Here is a 24865-nt window from a genome sequence, read left to right as displayed (position 1 = left end):
CTTTACCTCCAATATCACTATGCTGGCCCCCTGGGCACATTCTTATGATGACCCTATATCTTAAATTGTTCCTCTAAAAGCTATATGGTTAATCTATTATTTCATTTTATTTATTTGACAGAGTAAGAGAGAGAGAGAGAGAGAGAGAGAGAGAGAAAGGTCTTTCTTCCATTGGTTCATCCCCAAATGGCTGCTATGGCCGGAACTACGCTGATCTAAAGCCAGGAGCCAGGTGCTTTTCCTGGTCTCCCATGGGGTTGCAGGCACCTAAGCACTTGGGTCATCCTCCACTGCCCTCCCAGGCCACAGCAGAGAGCTGGACTGGAAGAGGAGCAACTGGGACTAAAACCCGGCGCCCATATGGGATGCCGGCACCGCAGGTGGAGGATTAACCAAGTGAGCCACGGCCCGGCCACCTGTTATTATTAATCTCATTCCACAGCAAAATTAAAATACAAATGATACACTATTTTGGATAGTATTTCTTAAATTCCATACAGAAGGACACTTAATCTTGATAGACAGTAACAAAAAAAAAATAAGCAACATAATGGAGTTTGCTTAATTTGTAGAAACGTAGTGTTTAAAATTAATATTTACAGTGGGCATTCGACCCAGCAGCTAAGACACCAGCTAAGATGTCTACTCCCCACGTGGCAGTACCAGGGTTCAACTCCCAGCTCCTGACTCCAGCTTCCTGATAATGCAAACTCTTGAAAGCAGCAGTGATGGTTCAAGTACTTAGGACCCTGCCAGCCATGTGGGAGACCTGGATTGAGTTCCCAGCTTCTGATTTCAGACCCCACCTGTCATGTGTTCTGGGGAAGTAAAGCAATGGTTGGGTGCCCCCCCCCCCGCCTCTCGAGCAAATAAATCATTAAAAAAAAAAACAAGATTGGATTCTAGAGTCATGTTTGCCTTTTAATAAAGACTTATTTATTTATTTAAGAGGCAGAGTTACAGAGAGAGATAGAGACAATGAACCACCCGCTGGTTCACTCCCCAAATGGCCGCAATGGCCAGAGCTTAGGCTGATCTGAAATCAGGAGCCAGGAAATTCTTCTAGGTCTCCCTTGTGGATGCTGGGGGCCCAAGCACTTGGGCCATCTTCTACTGCTTTCCCAGGCGATTAGCACAAAGATGGACTGGAAGAGGAGCAGCTGGGATACAAACCGGTGACCCAGGCAGAGGCTTAACCCCCTATGCCACAGCGCCAGACAACAAAACTCATACAGTCATATACTAAATTAATGCAACTTCCTTTTTCTCAAAATGTCTGTGATGTGTATTCATACTGAGTACACAGTAGTCTATTCCTTTTCACTGCTGTTTAGTACATCATTTGAAAGGAGCTCCTATGAACTCACTCATGTAATTTTTGAAAGAAACAATGAATACAGACTACGTCATGCTTCTTGAAACAATAAAGTAATCTGATATGATAAAAAAGTAAAAATACAGGTTTTATTAAATTCTATTTTGAATCTTTGTCAAAAAATTGATAGAAATTATAAACTATTATAGTTTTAATGACTTTGTGGCTGCTTCAAAATTTACTGTGTATTAGTGAAGTTGAAATTTCTTCATTTGCTTATTGTTTATACTACTTGTCTATTTTCCTTTCTACATTTATTTGTTGAGCTCTTTCATTGACTATAACGTAAATTGAAAAAGTGTTACCTCAAAAAATAAATAAAATATTGTTTTAAAAAATTAAAAAATAAAATGAATAAATAAGGTCTCATGCACATGTACACATACACTACAGATCACGATATCTTTCATATTTTCTTATACTGATTATTTTATTGCATTTACTAATGTAGGCAGAGGAAGATCTACAAGAAATCATCTCTATCATAGCAGGCACACATAATAACTTGAATAGTTTATAAAATAAACAGGAGAAAAATAAATATTCAAAGACCTAAGAGAAATTAGATCGACATGAATTTTAAAAGATTTATAAGCCTATGACTCTTTAATCCAGAGAGCAAATTCAGAGCCAAAGAAATGATTTATTAAAGATCAGAATTTTGGGATGCTGCCTGCATCTCATATCCAAGGGCTAGCTGGAATGTTGGTTCAAGTCCCAGCTACTCAGCTTCCAATCCAGCTTCCTGATAAAGTGCATCCTTGAAGGCAACAGATGATGGCTCATGTGCTTGAGGAAGACCTAGATGAAGTTCCTGGCTCCTAGCTTCGGCCTGATCCAACCCTGGATGTTGCCAGCATTTGGAGGGTGCACAAGTGGATAGAAGATATTGCTATCTCTTTCTCTCTCCCTCTCTCTCTCTCTCTCTCTCTTTCTCTCTCTCTGTATGTGTCTCTCATGCCCTGTCTGCCTTTCAATTAGATGAAAATAAAATTTTTAAAAATAAAATAATTTCTTAAATGTTTTTTGGATTAATGATTTGCTTAATTTGTTCACATAATCCAATTCCCAAATCAGCTGAAATAAATATTACAAACCATATAATTTTCAACAAAAATACACAGTAGCATTCTACTCAATACTAATGATTGAAAAAAGTTAGACCAACAGTGCTATAAAGTGGCGTGCTTCAAAAGTTTTCAGCAATCATCTTTTACAATATTTAGCAAGCACCTAATGTTTCCTTAGATATACAAATTAAATTGTTTTACCCATAAAAATATGTAATTATATAAATACATACATATAAAGTTCCAAGTCAGAATGTCTTCAGAAGAAAAGTCATGTCCAGAGAAACTTTTGTTGAGAGTAAAATATCCAAGCCTGAGAAAGGTTCATTGAAAATACAATTGGGATATTCATAGGCTTTTTAAAAAATACCATAGAGATCATGGTACAGACCCACACTCATGTATTTAACAAAACGCTTCTTTACCTCTAGTAGAAGTTTAAAGGCTCCCCATTTGTTCTTTCAGGTTCTTACTTTCAAGAAATTTAAAATACTGTCAGAAATTCCCAGTTACAAGCCTCTATAATGGGGACTAGTATTGTGGCACAGCAGGTTGTTACGGCCTGAGACACTGGCAATCCACATGGACACCAGTTTGTGCCCTGGCTGTTCCACTTCTGATCCACTTCCCTACTAATGAACTGAGAAAAGCAGCAGTGGAAGATGGTCCAAGTGTTTGAGCCCCTGCCACCCACATGGAAGACAAGGATGAAGCTCCTGGCTCTGGCCTGGCCCAGTCAGTGATGGTGTGGGCATCAGGAGAGTGAACCAGCAGATGGAAGATTTCTCTCTCTCTCTCTCTCTCTGACTCTGGCTCTTACATAAATAAATAAATCCTTTTTTTAAAAATCCTACATAATGATTATTCTCTTTTTTAAATAATAACACCTGGGGAAGAGCAATGGGACAACACAGTGTGCTATATCACCCCACCTACACTTCACTGCAAAATCAAGGCAAACCACTTAGTCTGCCAAGGCCCCAGTTCCCTCCCCTACAACCTGGGCATAATGAGAGACACCTCGCCCACAGTTCCGGTGATGGCGAGATTACTTTCTAAAACAATTCATAATTTCCAAAGCAATACCAATTCATAATTATGGAAAAGGCTCCCACAGGCTGGTTAAAAAAAAAAAAAGCATTTTGCAATAATTCCTCATATAAACCGATCTTTTAAAATTGTAGTTTTGAAACCAGAGGGAAATACAAGATACAAATTACAAACTGTTCATAGAGGCTGGCTCAGGCAACACGGTGCTGTGCATTAAGCCACCACTTGGGATATATATGGGAGCTCTGGGCTCAAGTCCCAGCTGCTTTGCTTCCCATCCCGTTCCCTTGTAATGCACCTGGGAAGGCAACAGGTGATCACTCAGGTTCTTCGGTCCTTAGCACCCACCTAGGAGCCCCAGATGGAGTTCCTGACCCCTGTATTCAAGCTGACCCAGTCCTGGTTATTGAGGGCATTTGGGGAGGGAACCAGCAGATGGGAGATATCTCTGTCTCTCTGTCTCTCTCTCCCTCCCTCTCTCTCTCTCGTTCTCTCTCTCTCCCTCCCTCTTCCCCACCTCTCTTTTCTGTTACTCTGTCTTTCAAGTAAATACATATATCAGTTTTGAGTTATTCTTAAGTGTTGAAATTTAACTGATATGTGATCCCTGTTAAACACAAGAGTAGGAATAAAAGAGGGAAGAGATGTATAATTTGGGACATGCTCAAGCTGACTTGCCCCAAATGGTAGAGTTAGAAACATACCAGGGTACTCCAATTTAATCCCATCAAGGTGGCATGTACCAATGCCATCTCACTAGCCCAAGTGATCAATTTCAGTTCACAATTGATCATAATGAAAGGACTAAGAGTCAAAGGGAGCACATAAGCAAGTCTAGTACCTGCTAACACTAACCGATAGAATAAATAAAGGGGAGAGTGATCCAACATGGGAAGTGAGATACTCAGCAGACTCATAGAATGGCAGATGTCCTAAATAGCACTCTGGCCTCAGAATCAGCCCTAAAGGCACTCGGATCTGGCTGAAAAGCCCATGAGAGTATTTCAGGCATGGAAAGCCAAGACACTCTGGCAAAAGATCTCTGTGAGTGAGATCTCAGTGGAAAGAACAGGTCTTCAAAGAAGGAGGTACCTTTCTCTGAAGGGAGGAGAGAACCTCCACTTTGACTATGACCTTGTCGAAACAAGATAAGAATCGGAGAACTCAGAGGGCTTCCATAGCCTTGGAAACTCATGACTGGAGCATAGGGAGATTACTGATGCCATAGACAGGAGTGTCAATTGGTAAAGTCAACAACAGGAGTCACTGTGCACTTACTCCTCATGTAGGATCTCTGTCCTTAATGTGCTGTGCATTGAAATTTAATGCTATAACGAGTACTCAAACAGTATATTTCACTTTGTGTTTCTATGGGGGTGCAAACTGTTGAAATCTTTACTTAATGCATACTAAACTGATCCTCTGTAAAAAAAAAGAAAAAAGAAAAAAAAAAAAAGAAACGATCAACTCCCAACTTGACTCTCACTGGGATTAAACATGACAATAGGTCTGATCTGATTTCATCATCATTAAAAAAAAATCATCTATTATTTTTCACTTTATGTTTCTGTGTGGGAGCAAACTGTTGAAATCCTTACTTAATGTATACTAAGCTGATCTTCTGTATATTAAGATAATCAAAAATGAATCTTGATGTGAATGGAAGGGGAGAGGGAGTGGGAAAGGGGAGGGTTGTGGGTGGGAGGGACGGTATGGGGGGGAAGCCATTGTAATCCATTATTCGTACTTTGGAAACTTATATTCATTAAATAATTAAATTAAAAAAATGAAAAAAAATACATATATCAGTTTTGAAAAGTACATGTTCTCTTTCCCCAGACCTCAATTAACTTTTGTTTGTGAGCAGTTACAAAGGGTATTCCAGGTTAAGGGCCATCCTGGCACAAAGATTGGTGAAAAGTTAATGCTCTGGAGAACCCAGAGAGAGCCCTCTAGGTTTAACTTTGCACTCAGTGGACTCTAAAGAATAGGTTAATTACTTGACTAGCTAGTGTTCTGATAGACAGGAGGTAGCCTGCCAATCTGCCAGCAGATTGCTGCCTAATGAGCAGTTAATGTGTCCTTTGGAACCACACAAAGTGAGCTGAACGTTTCCTTCAGAGAATGCCTTTCATTTTTGATCACCTAATCCATAAAACTGTCACTTGCTCTTTTTAGATTTCTTTTTCATAGCTACTTCTCAGGCATTGCAATTCTTTGAAATACACAAGCAAAACAAAGATTGGAAGGATTTGGGGCACAAGCCAAATGATGAGACGGAAGTGGTGATGGACACAGTGAAGAGGGGTTTGGGACAACAGCAGCCACAAATTTCAGGTGTGGCTGGGCCACAGTAGCTGTGTGTTTTGGGCAGGCTGTCAGCTTCCAAGATGCCCTGTTGGTAACTGTGAACAGCAGCTGCCTTGCTGCCTGTTCCGAGTACCACACACATGGCTGTGTTAGGTGCTTAGCAGAGGAAGTGGCCCCCTAGGGAGTGTTCGATAACTGTTATCTGCAATTATCAAAATAATTGAAAATAAAATAGTCATAGCAGTAGTCAAGCCTCCCAAATATCTACTCACATTCATTTTTATCCTGTGAGTTAATATTCTTTTAAAGAAAGTTGAGTAGAACATTGATTCTTCTCATTGCAACAAGAAACAACTGATGTCCTAATTCCCATTCACCCTCGCTTTGTTCACTTCTCCCCTCTGCTTGTGTCTGTACTCTGTCTTCATTCCCATCTCCAGTGAATCACCTTCCTTGTCCTTTTGTGATCAGAGCTACCAATGAGAGTAAGAACATTTAAGACCTGTCCTTGGACTTAATCAAGGTGCTCCCACAATTTGACCCAAGTAGTCCATGGAACCAAAAGTTTCAAGTGCACATGTAAGTAGATGTTTCTTGACCTCGCCACCTTGCCAAAAAGTGGCTGGCTTGCAGCAAGAAGGTCAATCCACAAGTATCAGAGAAATTCCTGACATTTTTCTCTAGAAATGTTGATTTGCTTTCCACTACTACATCTGCTTGGAAAATGCTGCAAAGGAATTTACCACAGAAAGGGTAGCAAACAAAATATGTTTTAATAACATTTCTACACATTGCTCAAGGCTTCTAAAGTTACAATTATGAGTTCATGCAGTGTTAACAACTGTTTTTCATTTTGTTACTGGTTTAAGAATTTAAATAGGAATTGATAGAATGAGCACATCTAATGCACAACCTAATAGAGATTTATGGTTCCAGAAACAGTCTACACTTCTTCAACCATGGAATGGGGAAAATGGTGACCATATGTTTATGTTTCATTGCTGAGGAAAATTCAGAGATGGTTAGTGATTATTCATGTCAAAATTTTTAAAGCTGTACCTCTTTGGGGGTATTAGCTAACACATTTTGGAAATACCTGCCTGCAGGCTCCCATTCTCCTTCATTGCACCACGCAGGCTTGGGAAACACACAGGCTGAAAAGGTATGTCTGCCCCTCCACCGAAGCGTGCAATGCCCCTCAGTTATTTAATAACCACAATACTACGTCTCCATGAACTAAACCCCGTGAGAAGTGGAACATGAGGATTTGCACAATGACTAAGGAGAGTTCCTAAACCAAACAGTTAATTTCTCCTTAGAGCCTGAGCCACTCCTCCTAATAACTTCATTCATTATTGTTATTTATCTTAGGAAAGCACACCCATTTTTTAGGCATGTCTGTCCAGAACTGTCATTATTTAGGGAGTGGAGAAGTAGAGTCTTTCTGTGAATCAGCACTTCTCTTGGGCTGAAATTACTAGATGTTATGGCTAAGATATGGTTCATTCCCTGGGGATTGATGTGAACTGAAATACAATCCCTATTGTGAGGTATTAACAGGATGGAAATGTAAGCTGACTGTGGTGTTTACAGGAGGGGCCTCTGGAAGGTGATCAGATAGATCATCAGAGTGCCACCCACATGGTTGAATATTGGTGACTTTGTAAGGAAAGAGAAGACAAAAGAGGAAAAGAGACTGAAACACACATGTGCTCTCCCTCGTCTCTTGCCCAGTGATACCCTACACTTCCTCAAGACTATGCCAGCAATAAAGTTCTCATCAGATGTGGCCATTCAACCTTGGACCAGAGAGTGGGCCAAAATAAACCTTTCTAGTCACAAATATGGGGGCTTCCATGCCTAGCTTCTCAATTAGATATACACAGAATTAACCCAGGAAAAGTGAGGATAGTACTGTTGGATAACCAGTTACAGCAATAGAGGCATATCATGCTGGGAAACAGAGCAAAGTAATTTAGAGCCAAATGATAACCCTGCATCAGCCATCATCATATATGAAAGAATGCTTGCCAGGAGACTTGGCTTAGGGTCAGATGGTTGATCCCGTACACTATACAGAAGTCTCTAGCACATGTACATGGTCACTTTCCTGTAGACTTGCTCCCTCATTAGGAAGTCCAGCTGAGACTTGGACACCTCTAATTATTTGGCAAGCCTTCCTTAAAGCCAAATCTAACTTCTTGTAATTCTTATAATCAATCTTTGTTCAGCACTCTGAAATATGATGCTCATCATGATAGTTCTTCAAATATTATTTTTAAGTACTAAGTTTCTAAACTTCATTTACCTCCCTCATCATTCATTCAAAGAATTGATTCAGTCTAGTTTTTATGCCAGATTCTGTCACATATTTTTAATACATTTCTAAGACAATCTTAAAATGCACAGTACCTAGGAGTTCCCACTAGTCAGTCAAGCAATGGTAGCTAAACAGCTTCCAGAGACACCTGCAGATATAGATGAAGAGCACAATGATACCTCATTACTCAAAATCAATAGAGAATTCATTCTGCTTCAAAGGGTAGAGGGAATAAAAGACAAAATTTATGTGAGCTAATTCTCAAGCTGAAATAAAAGTTACCTCTTTTTACTCTTTTGCTTTAAATTTGCAAAAAAAAAAAAGTCACCAAATCTCTGAAAATATCTTCCCATTTATATCTATTATGATATAACAGGATGAAACATAGAATCAAAGAACTCAAAAGCAAGGTTAGTGGCTACACTGAATCTTCTACTGTATCAGACCATGGAAAACTGATAATGCTACATTTTTCATAAAGTCAGACTTTATGCCTTCAAACATTGCAAGGGACTGAATGTGGCCTGTGAGAGGTAATAAAGTAAACAGGGAGGAGCCCTCATGAATGGGATTAGCTCCCTTCTAAGAGGTGAGCACACTAGCTATCTTCCCACCATGGCCATGTGAGGACACGAGAGGCTGGCAATCCACCCCTGGAAGAGGGTCTTCACCAGAACCTGACCACGCAAAACCCTGATCTCAGACTTCTGCCCTACAGAACTTGGAGAAACAAATGTCTATAATTTACAAGCCATCCAGTTTCTGCTACTGTGTTATAACAGTTCAAAATAACTAGGACCAGCATGGAGGAGTATTCCCCTTCATTTAACACCATGGCAGTTAGATATAATGGCGACAGGGGACCTGGATCCTCCAAGCACAGTCCCTCATTTCCTATAGGTCGTGGTCTAAATGCTAGCTTTTCAGTAAAGACCATGGTTACTACTCAATTAAAATTCCAGTGCCCTTTTCTTCCCACATTCCCAATTCCCATAATCTGCCAATTTCCATTATTCAGAGGCCTTAGCCTCTTGTAATGTACCATACGGTTTATGGAATTATTATGTTTGAGTATGTGTGTTAACTGTCCCAATTCCCCTCCATCCTCACACATACCCACACACACAAACACAGAGCGGAATATGCAAAAGACAGAAACTTTATCTGCCTGCTAAATTATCCTAGGAACCTAGGAGACCCTGGGCCACAGTAGAAGTAAAACGTAAACATATGGTCACTGAATGAATGCTTAGAGTTGCTCTCGACTCAACCCATACCCACTGTATGACTCCGGGAAAATTGTCAAACGCTCTAGTCCTGTGTCTCCTAACAGACAAAACAGGAACACCTGAGTACCTGCTCCATGGGATTACTGTGAGGATGAAGTGAGCTGGAGTACGTCGAGTGCTCAGAATCACCCCTGAACATACATACTTGCACCAAACCTTAACTGTCATTATTTCAAAGCATGTTTTCCAAGGTGGTGATGGATTTGCCATGATTAATGCTCTAGGGTGACTGGCTTGCCTCCTATCCAACAACAGAGATCTGAGATGGTGAAAGGAACCCACAGCCCTTGGTAGAGCAGAGAGCTACCAAGGGTCAAATCCCATTGCTATAGGCTCATCAGCTCCAATTCAACACTATCCAGGGCTTTGCAAAAGAGCTGTTAACAGAGTAAGTGCTACTGCCTCTGACCTGCTGGAGTAGAATAAACATGACACTGAAACCACTGAGTTAGTGACTGTGAGGCTGGGAAACCTTAAAAGGCAGGGAAAACAGCACCTCGCTTCCTACTTGAACTGGGATTTGTTTATTTGGCTTAACTGGAGTCAGAGCTAATGGTTCTAATGGCTTTGAATCATGCAACTCATTCTCCAGATTTCTATGCATGAGCTGTAACTTATACTTTATGAAAAAAGATAAAGAGAGAAAGAATAGCCCTCCATAAAAGAATTTACCAGAACATACTAATCATTTAGACATTCGCTTATGTTTCTAAAAAGCTAAAGATCAAGAATCCAAGTCAGTCTAAAGACAGGGAGTAGCAGGATTGCAAATTAGGTCATTAATCTGAATCTTTAGTAGGATTTAGGAAAACAAAACACTTTGGAAACACCCATTAGGGATGTTTCGAGAAAAGCAAGGATTTAAGGACTGAATGAGTTAGGAAGGAAGGTGAGAATGAATGAGGAATATAGAGACCACAGAGAAAAAGAAATGACATAGGGGGAGGGGCACATACTGATTTCTTAGCTTTACAGTCTTAGGTTCCTATAGGTTACAACATGTCTCCCCAAGGCTAACCTCTGCTAAGCTGCCCATTATGGCATGAAATGAATGATGACACACTCAGGGAACAGATAATGGCAATGCCCCCAAGGAATTTCTCTCCTTAGAGAAAGAAGAGCCCAAGAGTTGACACTAGGTATAAGTCTCCACCCTCACAACTTGATGCTCTTGCACTCCACACAAGAACCTCCAAGAAGTTTGAACGTGCATGTGTAAATGATCAAAGAACTGGAGAGTCTCAGTTTCTGACAAGCTCCCAGGTAATGCTGATACCACTGGTCCTTGGGTTACACTGATTACACTTGGAAGACTTTGTGCCCTTGCACCTGCTAGGGCAATATTCCTGAACAATTTTTTTTCAATAAGAAAGATAATTTTCCAAGAGCAGGAAAATGTGAACTTGCCAATAAATTACTGACACTTTACAAGTCCTAATGATTCAACAATTCTGCCACATTCAAGAAGCATGTGCATGGTGGTATCAAATGCCATTAATACATATGCTATACATATGTTACAGATGTTCAAAGTATACACAAACACCAGTGTTTTATATGTGTACTCTATTAATACACATTCATTGATAATTTCCTATCAAAGTTTTATAAATATATTATACTTCATTGCACTAAATTATACAATGGTTTTAATTTCCAGTCTCTTTTGACAAAGGGTATACTATGTCTAGGAGATATTTTTCACTTCTTTTGAAATTTGGCATTTTAGGCAAGAAACAAGGCACTAGAGCAGCAAATTCCAACCAGATCATTTGCACAGACTTTACCAGGCAATAGCACAGCATAAAGTTGACCATACATAATTGTAAAACATAATCCTACTTAGGAGGGGCTATAGCATAACTGAGGGTAGGTATGAAGGGGGTAGGGGTCCTAATAATTCTCTTCCTCTAGTCTTTCCCTTGCCTATCACAGAGAAATCTAGATGCATGTGAGAAGAGTTGATGAAAACTAACCACAGTGTTCCCCTCCAGCCAAAACTCACAGTTTCCTCCCCAAACTTCCTATTGGTTCCCTTGAATCAGCTGAGTACAAGAGGTTTTGTCTATAAAAAGTCCACAGTGTATCTAAATCTGATCCCAGTAAAATCTGACTTCAGCTGAAGTGAAAATGCAGAGGTAGCATTTACGGACAACAGCTGGAGAACATTAGTTCCCTGTCTCTCCTTTTCTCTCCCAAGGGTTGAAAATTCTGCTGTTCAGACAGGAAGTCGTCATATACCACACACTGTACAATGGGAGAATGCTGGGCTATCAGAGGAGTTGCAGACTGGAAGGACTGAGTGGGGTGTTCAGAGGTACAGCAGAGTCCCTGGGCTCCCCTTCACCCCAACAGTGTTCAGGGAGCAGACTGCATGCACACCCAGAGTTGACAAGGACATAGTACAATCATTGAAAGCTTTTTAATGATTCAGGGTAAGAAGGCTGAATCTTTCATCTTTCCACACATTTTAGAAACATTAACTCTAAGACATTTTGGGGAGTGGCCAAGATTCTCCAATAATCTTTTTTGGCATACTTTCATATTTTCTATCTAAAATGACAACCTTTAACTTCTTTTTAAAAAATGAATAGTAAAAAAAAAAAAAAAAGTCCTCACACAACTGCCCAGGATGGATGGATGGATACACAGACAGATAGCACCCAAAAATTTCTGCAAAAAAGACTTAAAAGACATGCTTATGTTGGTGCAAAAAAACTGAAATACAGTTTTTTCATGAACTTTTGGAAGGCCCATCAGTGTTTATATATGCTTCTGGAAAGTGAGTGACGAAGAATATGTATGTATGTGTGTACACACACACACATGGAATTCAAAACATGATGATCTGGAAAAGAATGACTTAAACAAAAGTTTCATGTGGACATGGTTTTTTAGGGTCGGTTTCTGCTGTAATTCCACAAAGCCGCTGAGAAACGAACAGGATAAACACGGGGAGAGACACCCACACTCTGTGACTGCAGCTCAAAGTTTGCAACAGGGTGATGGGAGGCTCCTCACCTCCAGAGGCTCAGCAGTGACTCTGCAAGCCCGGCCCCTCCTGCAGGAGCGCCTGTCCGCTGGGGCCGGCTGCAAAGCTGACCGCGTCGCCTCAGCTCCCCTCCAGCCAAGCTCACCAGATACAAACCTCGCTGACTGCTGAACTGCATATCAAGGGCATGCAGTGAATCAATTGGGTTACAACCCTAGGGTTCTATGCACAGAGGGGGAGGAGGGACGAGGGAGAAGCCAACCCACACATCCATCATCCTTTGAGGAGTAGGTGGAGTTTCAAGTTTCCCCAACTTCCAAGTTCCCACTTGACAGGCAATATTTCTGGGCAATGTCCAGCCCCACGTAACAGATGGTCCTTTGCCCATCTTGAGCCCGAGAGAGCCCAGACAAAAGCGCGCAGCCTCGCGGGACCCAAGGGTGGTTAGTTTCACGAAGCTGTCAGACCAAGGGCAGTTAGCAAAGAATGCAAGCTTCACTTCTCCTCCCAGAAGTGTTTCCTGCTACAGGAAAGTAAGTCCAGGGGGCTGGAGCACAAAGGCCTGGGAAACTTTTCACTGCGTTATTTTTCCAAAACGTCTTCTTGCCATCTGCCAAACCATCATCCTAAACCCGAGGCGCCCAGAGAAGCAAAGTTGAGGCACATGTGTTCTCAACTGCGATGCAACTTGGACCATCCCAAACACAACCTGGGAAGTTGCTTAAAGACGCCCCGGGGTGGGGCAAGCGTCCTCAGGGTGCCTGACCCACTCCTCGGTCATCAGTGCCAAGGGGGAAGGTGATGGGCCACACGGGGTGCCAAACAGGGGCGCGCCGCGGCAGCGCGCCTGAACCCCCTTCCCAGCCGCGAGGTCGAAAGGAAGGGGAGGGGGCTGGGGAGGGACACGATCCCAGTGGGTGAGGACGAGCGGCCCACTCACCCTCACTGCCGTACTGTTTGCCATTGTTCGCGCCCATCCTGTCGCCGTCATGCCCGCCGTCTCCCTGGACACTGCATAGCTGGGGCGCACCGCCTGCGCGCTCGGCCACTGGAAAGCCTGCCGGACGGGACCGTTAGCTGCGCATACCCCTTGGCTCCGAGGCCGATCTCGGCCAGGGGCGGCCCCTGCGCCCCGGTGGGAGGCGGTGCTCCGTCCCCTCCTGGCACCCCTGAGTGCTCCGGGCGGGGCCCCGGGTGGCTGCCGCTCAGAATCCGCGTTCGGGGCCGGCGGGCGCAGCGCCACGGAGAGCCCGCGCCCGGGGGCCGCCCAGAGGCTCGCCGCGCCGCCGCCGCCGGGTCCCCATCCGCCCGCCCCGACTCCCCGCGGTGGGCGCAGAGCCGCGCGGGCGCGCGGGCGCCCGGGCTCCGGGACTCGGCCGCCTCCCTCCGGCGTCCCTGTGCGCCCGCGGCTTCCCCGGGGAGGGCGCGGCGGCCACTTGTTGCGGGTGCCCGGAGCGAGTGGAGACTGGCGGCCCGGCGCGGCTCGCCCGCGGGCCGGACTTTTGTTAGCGCCAGGCGCCTCCTCTCGCCGCCCAGCGTCAATCACAGCTGGAGCCCCGGGGAGGAAGGCCGGCCCGGAGACGCGCGGCCTTTTAAAGGGGCAGCGCGCCTTTTCCGGGCTCCAGCTCCGCGCCCCAGGCTCGGCGTCGGCTCTGCGCGCCACCCGCGAGCCTTGGAGACCGGAATGAGTCGCTGGCTCCGGCTTGCTATTGTTCTTTACAGGCCAGGTCCGGAGCTGTAGGATGAGCCACCAGGAGTCATTCGAATTCCCTGGGGCTTGTCTGCCAAGGTGGCCTGGTTTGGGTGTGTGGGCATTGGAAAGAGGCAAGCGTCGGTGTCCGCTTCTGTCGGTTTTCCGGTATCCACGCGGACAGTCTTCGGGGGCTCCCCACGTGTGGGAGCTGAGGCGGGGAAGGGAGGAGAGAAGGAGGGGAAACTTGAAGCGAACTTAGCTGGGAGCCCGGTCCCCGAAGAGCCAAAAGCAGTCCCCGCCCCGCGAGGGAGGCTTCCGTGCTCAAAACTTCCAGAGCTCTGGAGCCAGGAAATGGGCTTCTTTCCCCCTTGCTGTGGGTGATACCCTTTGTTCAATACAGCACCAGTTCTTTGGGGGCATTTATGTGGCCTTAAAACACCCTGTGGTGCTCCCTCCACGAAACAAAAACAAAAAGCCAGCAATTAATTAATTAAAGGAATTATTTTTAATGTCCATTCCTTTTTCAGCAAATACCTAGAATTCTGCACCAGTGCATCCTTGAAAAGTTCAGGGCACTCACAGGGCACAATTCTTTGTAGGGAGACAAGCTCAGCAGTTTCTTTTAATAAGGGTTAGATGTTGCAAATTAAAATTACACAATGATGCATATGTTAGTGTATGTATCGCCATATATGTGTGTGAGAGTACATGCATGTGATAGTTGAATGGAGAATCAAGAACCTTATAATTGCATATTTATTTAAGATTTATTTTATTTATTTGACAGGTAGAGTTACAGAGAGAGGTAGAGACACTGAAAGAGAGAGATCTTCCATCTGCTGGTTCGCTCTCCTGAGCTGACCTGAATCCAGGAGCCAGGAGCTGCTTCTGGGGCTCCCAGGTTGGTGCAGGGGCCCAAGCACTTGGGCCATCCTCTGCTGCTTTCCCAGGTGCATTAGCAGGGAGCTGGATCAGAAGTGGGGCAGCTGAGGCTCAAACTGGCACCCATATGGGATGCGGGCACTGCAGTCCCAGGCTTTAACCTGTGGTGCCACAGCGCCGGCCCCAAGTTCATATTTCTTTTTCTTTTTTTATTTTGACAGGCAAAGTGGACAGTGAGAGAGAGACAGAGAGAAAGTTCTTCCTTTTGCCATTGGTTCACCCTCCAATGGCTGCAGCGGCCAGCATGCTGCAGCCGCTGTACTGCGCTGATCCGAAGCTAGAAGCCAGGTGCTTCTCCTGGTCTCCCATGCAGGTGCAGGGTCCAAGCACTTGGGCCATCCTCCACTGCACTCCCGGGCCACAGCAGAGAGCTGGCCTGGAAGAGGGGCAACCGGGACAGAACCCGGCACCCCAACCGGGACTAGAATCCGGTGTGCCGGCGCCGGAGGCGGACAATTAGCCTAGTGAGCCGCGGCGCCGGCCCCAAGTTCATATTTCTTAAAAGACTTGTGACCACATGCAGAAATTGTTAGTAATTGGATTTTCTATAAATTATATTTTGGTAATTTCCTTTAATATACTGAAATTTGGGTTCTTAACAAGCAAAGACAGCTTTTCAAAAGTTAAAAATCCAAGGACTGTGTTGTGCCACAGGGGTTAAGCCCCTAATTATGACACTGGTATCTCATATCAGAGTGCCTTGCGGAATCCCAGCTGCTCTGTTTCTTATCCAGCTCGCCCTGTAAATGTGTCTAGGAAGGCAGAAGATGGTCCAGATACTTGGGTGCCTGTAGCCCATGTGGGAAACCAGGATGGAGTTCAGGTTTAAGCCTGGCCCAGACATGGCTTTTAGGACCATCTAGGGAGTGAAACAGAAAATGGAAGATCTCGTTCTGTGTCTTTCCTTCAGTGTGTCACTCAGCCTTTCGAATAAATATATAAAAGTAAAAAAAAATCTAGATTTGCTGTGCAGGAAATACTGTGTATTAAAAGAAAAATAATTCATTCATTCATTTTTAAGGATGGGGTGAATTTTGCATTGTAATGATAACATTTGTGCTCTTCCAGCCCAAGGAGATGTAAGATTATATCTTATATATTATTACACTGCCTATACAACAGCATGTGCTTCTCAAATGTCTCCTAAATTATATTCAAACTTGTAACATGGGCATTAAATAAGATAAACATATCACAGATATGGAAGAGTAAATGATTTTCAAATAATCCACCTGAAGGTATAAACCCAGCATAGAAAGGAATCGACATCTGCGTTATCCACACAAAGTAGGTTTCTGCTCTCTTGGTCCTTGTGATTTTTTTTTTTTTTTTTTTTTTTTGTCACCATTTAGGAGACTACCCTGGACCTCATAAATTTGGAGAGTTCCTTGAAGAAAAACCAGCCATAGGTGGGGGAGCCAAGGAGACGTGTCTTCCTGTTTGACACAAAGAGTTCAGGGTTTGCTTTATTCTATACTAATACCATGCTTCATGCTGCTCTCAGTCTCTCTTTTGAAGTTTGCAATCAGGGGGCTGCCAGGATAAGCAACTGGGGCTCAGAGAGTTGAAACATCTAGAGTCACCCAAGAAGTAAGCCCCAGTTCCATTCAGATCCCCTGCAGCTTCCCTTAGACCTGACCTGGATTCCACTGGGAGTTAACTCCTCCCTTTTCAGCTGTCACCTTTCAGAGTCTTTGATATCCAGGTAAAGCTCATACTGGAAAGTAAATTACAACCATCTGTGATTATCTCCTTTGAAATCAAAGTCCTCAATATTTTTAAGAATCTATTGCTTATCATGAAGGAGACTGACAATCCACTTTACAAAATTCCAGTTAAAACAAAATAGAAAAACAAAAAAAAATAGAAAAAAAAACACAATTTTTTATTATCCCTCTGATTATGGAAATCGAAGTAAATGCATGTTGGCCTAATCACAGTGCAAGTTTGAATAAAAACACAGCTCAGCAAAAAGGAAGAAATGCATGATTCCTGATAACAATAAAGGTATATTCACATTTGTGTCTATTTTCATTTTTAAAGTATAGACTTTATACAAATATACAGTTTTAACCCCAAATTCCAATCTTTATACAACCTCCAAGCCTAAGCCTTCAAGTTTCTTTTTGTAATATTTATTTTATTTATTTGAAAGGCAGAGTGACAGAGAAAGGAGAGACAGAGAGAGAAAGAGATCTTCCATCTGTGTCTTCACTTCCCAAATGGCTGCAAAAGTCAGGATGGGGCCTAACTGAAGCCAGGAACCTGGAATTCCAGCCTGGTCTCCCACATAGGGGGCAGGGACCACAACACCTGTCCCTAAACCCTTAACTTCTAATATAGATTTGCAACCTCCTGAAGACAGGATTGGGTGTTTTTCACCAATGTGTTCCTAATGTCTGGAGCACAAAGCAGTCATTCAATGAATGAATACATGCAGAATGAAAGAATGTCGAACAAAGAGATGAAATTATCTGATGAGTGTTTCTCTTTTTTGTCTCTGCCTTTTTAAGAGACCATAGTCACTGAAAAGACTTTTTTTTTAAAGCCAACATTCTAAGTTACCTAACAGCTGAGTTAAGTATGTGGTATGTTGTGGCCTGTGGCCGGCACCATGGTGCAATAAGTTAATACTCTGCCTGTGGCGCAGGCATCCCTTATGGGTACAGATTCTAGTCCCTGCTGATCCAGCTCTCTGTTATGGCCCAAGTCCTTGGGCTCCTACACCCATATGGGAAACCCGGAAGAAGCTTCAGATTGGCCCAGCTCTGGCCATCATGGCCATTTGGGGAGTGAACCAGTGGATGGAAGACCTCTCTCTCTATCCTCCTCTCTCCTTCTCTGTAAATCCATATTTCAAAATTAATTAATTAATTAAAAAAAAGAATGTAGTATGTATCTGCTGTTTTTCTTTACACAATACTTTTCACTCTTTGTTCTGGTAACACCAGGTCCTGTCCTTCGAGAAACTCTTTTATCCAAATTACAACTCTGCCTTCCTGTGAAAGCTTTATTGCCATAATGGTGGTAAACTTCCTAGATAAGCAGGGGCCCAGGGTCTGGTTGACTCATAGATCACCCACTCCCACCTGGCGGTAAGGACACAAGAGACTGCCCTCCCCCCAACTCCCCAGCTGTGGGCTGTGAAAGGAGAAGTAGATGAGATTTAGGATTTCCACCAACACCCCATGGTAACAGGGCCATCCCCACACATGGTCTTTGGAGACCCTGTCGAGAAGCAAGCTCTCACAGTGAGCACCTACACCAGGAGGAGCACCCCGAACTCAGCTGAGAACTGAGATCCAGCAAAAAACCAAAAACGTATTCTACTTCCTTCTGACTGCTTCCCCTACCTGAGCAGCATCAGAAAAAGACAAGACAGATGCTTTAAGTAAAACCAAGAACCTCATAACACGGTATGAAAATGTCCAGGTTTCTTCCTGGTTCATTTTACCAAGAACCAGGACGATATCAAACTACATAATAAAAAAGATAAATGCCAATACCATGATAACAGAAATGCTAAAATAACCTAGCAAAAGATGTTATACTGGTCATGAAAAATACTTCAGTGAGCAACTGCAAACACACACATAGCAATTAAGACACAGAAAGCAGAGAAATCTACGATATGAAGAAGAATCAAGTGGGAATTTTAGAACTAAAAAATATAACTGAAATAAAAAGTTCAGTGCATGGGTTGAACAGCAGAATGGAATAGAAAAAGGAAAGCACCATGGAATTAGGAGATAGAATAATAGACACCAGGGAACTTCAAAAAGGTGCATGGAAAATAGAATTAAAGCATAAATTTATTTTGGTGCAAAATATTTTTGAAACCCATGCATAGTTGTTTTTTTTTTCTTTGCAGTACATATTTCCATAAACTTTTTGAAAGCCCTTTGTATTATCCAATATAAACAGGGGAAAATAGACTGAAAACAGCTGAACAGAGCCTCAGAGACATATGGGACTATAAATATCTACAATAAAAGACCATTTGTGGCCATTTGGGAAGTGAATCAGCCTTTGGAAGATCTCTCTCTCTCTCCTCCTCCTCCTCCTCCTCCCTCCTTCCCTCCCTCCATCTCTCCCTCCCTTCCTCTCTCCCTCCCTCACTCTTGCTCTCTAATTCTGCCTTTCAAGTAAATAAATCCATTAAAAAAAAGCAAGAAGGAAGGAAGGAAGAAGGAAGGAAGGAAGGAAGGAAGGGAAGAAGGACCATTTGTATCATCAAAATTCCAGAAGGAGAAAGAAGAAACAGCACTTAGGAAATAATGGCTACCATGTCCCAAATCTTTGAAACAACAAAATTGTAGACAGGGGGGAATAGATTTCCAATTATGGTTACTGAGGGATCAGGGAGCTCTGGGGAAGTAGATAACGGTTATAAATGGATGACAAGACCTTGGAGGTCATGGAAATGTTCTGCATCTTGGCTTTATCAATATCAATGACTTGATGTTGCAGTACAGTTTTGCAAGATGTTAACACTGGAAAAATAAGAAAAGGGTAAATGGGATCCATCTGCTTTCTTTCATACAAGTTCATATGAAACTGCAGTGATCTCAGAAAAGGAAGATCAATTTGAAAAAAGAGACCTTTTTTCTCACCATTAGAACTATGTCTATATATTCATCCTGAACTATCATCTATAGTACCTCATTTCTTTTGCCATGTGGGGACTTTACAAAAGTTCAGGGAAATGGAGTTAAAAGATAAGTTTATTTTGGTACAAAAAATATTGACATCTGTGCATAGTGTTTTTTCACAGTGCACTTTTTTGTGAATTTTTTTAGATTTTTATTTATTTATTTGTTTGAGAGGTAGAGTTACAGACAGTGAGAGGGAGAGACAGAGAATAAGGTCTTCCATCCACTGGTTCACTTCCCAGTTGGCCGCAACGGCTGGAGCTGCACCGATCCAAAGCCAGGAACCAGGAGCTTCTTCCAGGTCTCCCACGTGGGTGCAGGGGCCCAAGGACCAGGGCCATCTTCCACTGCTTTCCCAGTCCACAGCAGAGTGCTGGATGGGAAGAGGAGCAGCCGGTTCTAGAACTGGCGCCCATAGGGGATGCCGGCGCCGCAGGTGGAACATTAACCTACTGCACCACAGCACCAGCCCCTGTGAACTTTTTAAGACCTCCGGCCCATTCAACTTGGAGATCAAGTCTTGATGGTAACAGATTTCATAGTGTTAATCCAATTTATGTCTGCATCTATTCAACATTGAGTGATTTAAGCAAATAATCTAAAATGTTACATTCTGCTTGAAACATAAATTATGAGAATTAAGACTTCATTTATCAAAAGAACTGACCAATTGCTAAATAACATATTAACCTTGCCTTTTGTGAACCTGATTTGAACCAGGAAAATATCAAGGTAGGAAAACCTAAGCTCTAATTGATTCTCACATTTCATTTCTATTTTTCAATGACTAACTCAGTAGTGTTTTGGTACTTTCATGTCAACTCTCCGAGTAGTAGGAATAAGGTCATTTCCAGTAGTATTCATTGCTTTGTTTTGTTTTGTTTAGAATATTGAAATCAAAGATCAGTCTGATTCTAACACCTTCCTTAGGACACCTGTTTTCTCTGGAGGTGGATACATTGAAGTTCAGGTTAATTTTCTGTACTTGGCGCTTATGATAGACAGCCTGTCAGAGCTGCCTTAATGAGGCTGTAATCCCAGCAGCCAGTGAGTATGCCTGCTCCGTTCATTTGGTTCTTTGGCTGCCAGGCATGCAAAGGAGCACATCATTAACCATGGGCCTCCTTGGGAATACTGTAGACAAAATAAACTCTCCCTTGAAACCCGTTTTGGGAAGCATTCAAAGCTGGAATCCCAGACTTTAAAAAAATTACTAGAAATGATCATAAGAAATGTTAGTTTGTAAAAGGAACAGATGAAACAAACAGTTGTAAGATATGAGTCTTGGCTTTTGTTTACATGTATTTTGAATTTTTCCCCCTTGATTACCCTGATTGCCTTCAAAAATCTGAATTACCTCCTTATTTTTCATTATTTATATCTTTATTTCTTATAATTAATTGATTTATTATATCAGAGTTCAGCTTTCCATATTTTGTTACTATATTTGTGGCAGAAAATGGCAACTCAATTCCAGAGTGAAGTTAACATATTTATTCTCTAAAAGAAATATTGTTTTATAATGAGTATAGAAGAATTATCAAAATATAACACATTCTTAACAAAGCAAGTGTTTCTTTCAGACAGAAATGATTATCCCCACCACCACCATCACCAAATTCTGGGTAACTTGTCATTCAATTAATCCCCATAACAGCTGGCACAGTCCATTGCCTGACCTCCAGAACATACATTCTTCTCTTCCCTCTTGCTTTACTCTTCTCCAGATCAAAAGTTAAATACTTATTTTCTCAGTGTAACTGGTAGTTAGAATGGCCAAAAAAGTGTAAGCAAAACTCAGTGGGGGCACCTGGAATAGATTTTGCTGTTGAAATAAAACTCAGAGATGGCTCTGCCACAATTTCTTCTTTTTCTTCTTACTTTCAAACTCAGTGTTTCTTGAAACTACGTTTTCTATCTTGTGAATGCAAGGAAATAGCCAAAAAAATTGTAAAGATGATGAATGAGATCCCTGAAACAGCATCAGCAGCCTCCCTCCTACTTCCAAACTCCTTTCACAAGAAGGGGAAAACTTATATTTATGGCACTGTCCATTGGGTTTTCCATCACATCAAGCCAATTGTATACTTAAAAGAGTTGGCAATTTTGTTCAGTTAAAAAGGGGGAAAAAAGATAATAGTATCTCCATTCATAACAAACTATTTTAAAATACATTGATGCTTAAAGTGGGACGTTTTTAATTATGTAGGAAATATAATTACACAAAACACAAATTTTGGGGGCCAGCATTGTGGTGTAGCAGGTCGAGCCACTGGCTGTGGGGCTGGCATCCCATATGGGCACTGATTTGAGACTCCGCTGCTCTACTTCCAATTCAGCTCCCTGCTAATGTGCCTGGGAATGTAGCAGAAGGTGCTAGCAGAAAGTGCTAGAGCCTCTGAACCCACGTGGGAGACCCAGCAGAAGCTCTGAGCTCTTGATTATGGCCTAGCACAGCCCCTGCCATTGTGGCCATTTAGGGAGTGAATTAACAGATGGAAGATCACTCTCCCTTCTCCCTAACTCTGCCTTTAAAAAATTGAAAATAAATCTTAAAAAAAAAAAAAACGTGAATTTTCCACAACATTGGCTCCTTAAAATTTCACTCTATTTCCTTTCCATCACATCTCAATATACTTATACTGTGGTATATATGAATAGCACACATTTACTCTGCACAAAAAATAATATTTTCAATGTCTTTATCAAGACCTGGTCTGTGTTTAAAGCCAAAAATCTTATGTCATATAGGAAAGATTTAAAATAACATAAGGAATAAAACAACACACTTTCCTTTTTAACTATGGATAGTATAAAACTTTCCTGGAATTTGGTATAACTTTCTTGAAAAAGTAAGCTTTAATAGAGTTTAAAGTTTGTTTTAAGTGGAAATGTGTGCATTCGTTTTCTGGTAACAATAAATTAATTTCCTGACATAAGCAGTTTTCACATACGTGTCACCTTTCCCTGATGGACCCGAAGGACTTTACAGTATTGGACTGACTACTCCCGTTTTCAGCTGTTAATGGACACCTAGGGTGTGATTGGAAAAGGCTTTGTGACTTCAGCCTTGTCGTCTTGAGGGCCATGAAAACTAAGACAAGAGTCAATGGTTCTAACTGGGAGCTGCAGCCCAGCTGCACTACATCAGGATGGTCTAGCCCATATATCAGAATGCATTCATCTGCTTGCCACTACTCCAAACACTAAAGGCACAGCAGTGCAAAAGGTCGGCACAGCTCCTGCTCCCGTGGAGCAAGGGAAAGGCAAACACTAAGGATGGTCACATGTGGATAAAATAATTCCAGATAATGAGCAATGCCACACAGAAAGTGAACAAGATAATGATGTATGGGAGGTAATCACTGCAGCAGTGTCTGCTTTAGCTTGAGTGTCCAGAGAATGCATTTTTGTAGATGGAGCATTTGAGCTGAAACTTGAACAGTGATAAGGATATAGCTATGTAGAAATTTGGGGGAGAGAATATTCCAGATAGAAGAAACAGCACATACAAAATCCCTAAGACTAGAGTGAGTTTGGCACATTCCAAGTCCAGAAAGGGAGCCAGTGTATCCTTCAGCTATTTCCTGTGTGTTCTGCTCATATGGGTCTGCAGGTTAGCTGGAGTCACTTTAACTCAAGCTTGTGGGTGAGCAGCATCTGGTGTTGGATTCTGATACAGTTCAAGCCCTTCTGGAACCCAGGCAGAAGAGACTGAGCCTAAGCACATCGTGGCTGCTCACAGAACTGAGAGAGACCCTGCCAAGCCTTGCAAGTGCATTCAAAACCTCTACTAGCACCCAAAGCAAAAGAAAGCCTCATGGCCAAGTCCAAATCCAAAGCAGGAGGGAGACGCCTGGTGCATTTTTATGAATTGCAAGGTCACATGACAGAAGGAGGTGCTGGAGAATTAGGAAACCACCCCTCTACAGCCAGTATGATCAGAATGTTGCAAATAAATGGAAACTATGTGGTTTATGTAAAAAGGAGGAAAATGTAGATTACCTAGGATTTTATGAGCCTGATAATCATTCTGGATTTTATTTTAATTATAATAAAAAGCAGGAATATTGTAAGTAGACAAGTTATTCGATCTGACCTGTGGGTGGTTTTTTTTTTTTAATTTTGGTTAATTACTTTATTTGAGAAGTAGACAGAGGGGAAGGTGGGGGCGGGGGGGGGGCTGCTGCCCCACTGATTTCACTCCCCAGATGCTGACAATAGCCTGGGCTAAGTTGAAACCAAAGCTGGGAGCAGAGAGTACAAACCATGTCTCCCATATGGATGGAAGGAAGCCAATTGCTGTGCCATTGCCATTGCCCCTGAGGGTCAGCATTATCAGGAAGCTGGAGTCAGGACCAGAGCTGGGAATCAGATGCAGGTGCTCCAGTGTGGGACTCTGGAGTACCTTCCCAGCATCAGCCACTAGGTCAAACACTCTCCTTTCCCCTCACTGGGATGTTACAAAGATCAACAAAGCTTTGGTGTGGACAACTGACAAACTCCTGGAAGCCTGAAGACATGTTCAGAAGTCCCTGCCCTAGAAAAGCTGACTGCAATTTTACTTCAATCAACACAGTAAGAACAGAGAAGGTTTTTTTTGTTTTTTTTTTGTTTTTTTTTTTTTTTTACAGGCAGAGTGGACAGTGAGAAGAAAGGTCTTCTTTTGCCATTGGTTCACCCTCCAACGGCCGCCGCGGCCGGCACACCACGCTGATCTGATGGCAGGAGCCAGGTACTTATCCTGGTCTCTCCATTGCACTCCCTGGCCACAGTAGAGAGCTGGCCTGGAAGAGGGGCAACCGGGACAGAATCCGGCGCCCTGACCGGGACTAGAACCCGGTGTGCCGGTGCCGCAAGGCGGAGGATTAGCCTAGTGAACTGCGGCACCGGCCCAGAAGAAAGTTTTAAAAAAAGATGTGTTTGGGGGGTATAGCCAGCAAAACATACCGATTGTGTCTTATGAAAAAGAAGCAAAATAAAAAATGATATCCAGATTTTTGCTTGACAAGAAGGTGGAGAGTAGTTAGGGAAGATGGGGGAGAAACACTTTACAGCTGTCTGTCTTGGGGGGTTTTGGTACCTAGGACTCTGTTTTAGACCTATAAACATGAGAAAGCAGCTAGACACACCCAAATGGAGATATTTAGTCAGCAGTTGAGTTAATGAGTC

At 42.7% G+C, this 24865-nt stretch overlaps 1 protein-coding gene across 2 annotated transcripts in view; it reads right to left on the bottom strand.

Moving 5' to 3' along the window:
* The window catches only part of FBXL7 (F-box and leucine rich repeat protein 7), a 441392-nt gene extending 427511 nt beyond the window's left edge, over positions 1-13881 (bottom strand). Inside the window, exon 1 of one of the 2 annotated variants that reach the window (XM_008262077.4) lies at positions 13347-13881. In XM_008262077.4, coding sequence (XP_008260299.2) covers positions 13347-13383 — 37 coding nt within the window. In that variant the 5' untranslated portion in view covers positions 13384-13881. The remainder of the gene's footprint in view (positions 1-13346) is intronic. The other variant, XM_070056603.1, reaches the window with a different exon arrangement.
* Between the last annotated feature and the right edge of the window lie 10984 nt (positions 13882-24865).

The sequence above is a fragment of the Oryctolagus cuniculus genome, chromosome 14 (assembly GCF_964237555.1).
Source record: "Oryctolagus cuniculus chromosome 14, mOryCun1.1, whole genome shotgun sequence".
NCBI lineage: Eukaryota > Metazoa > Chordata > Mammalia > Lagomorpha > Leporidae > Oryctolagus > Oryctolagus cuniculus.
This window is presented reverse-complemented; position numbering and strand designations above follow the sequence as displayed.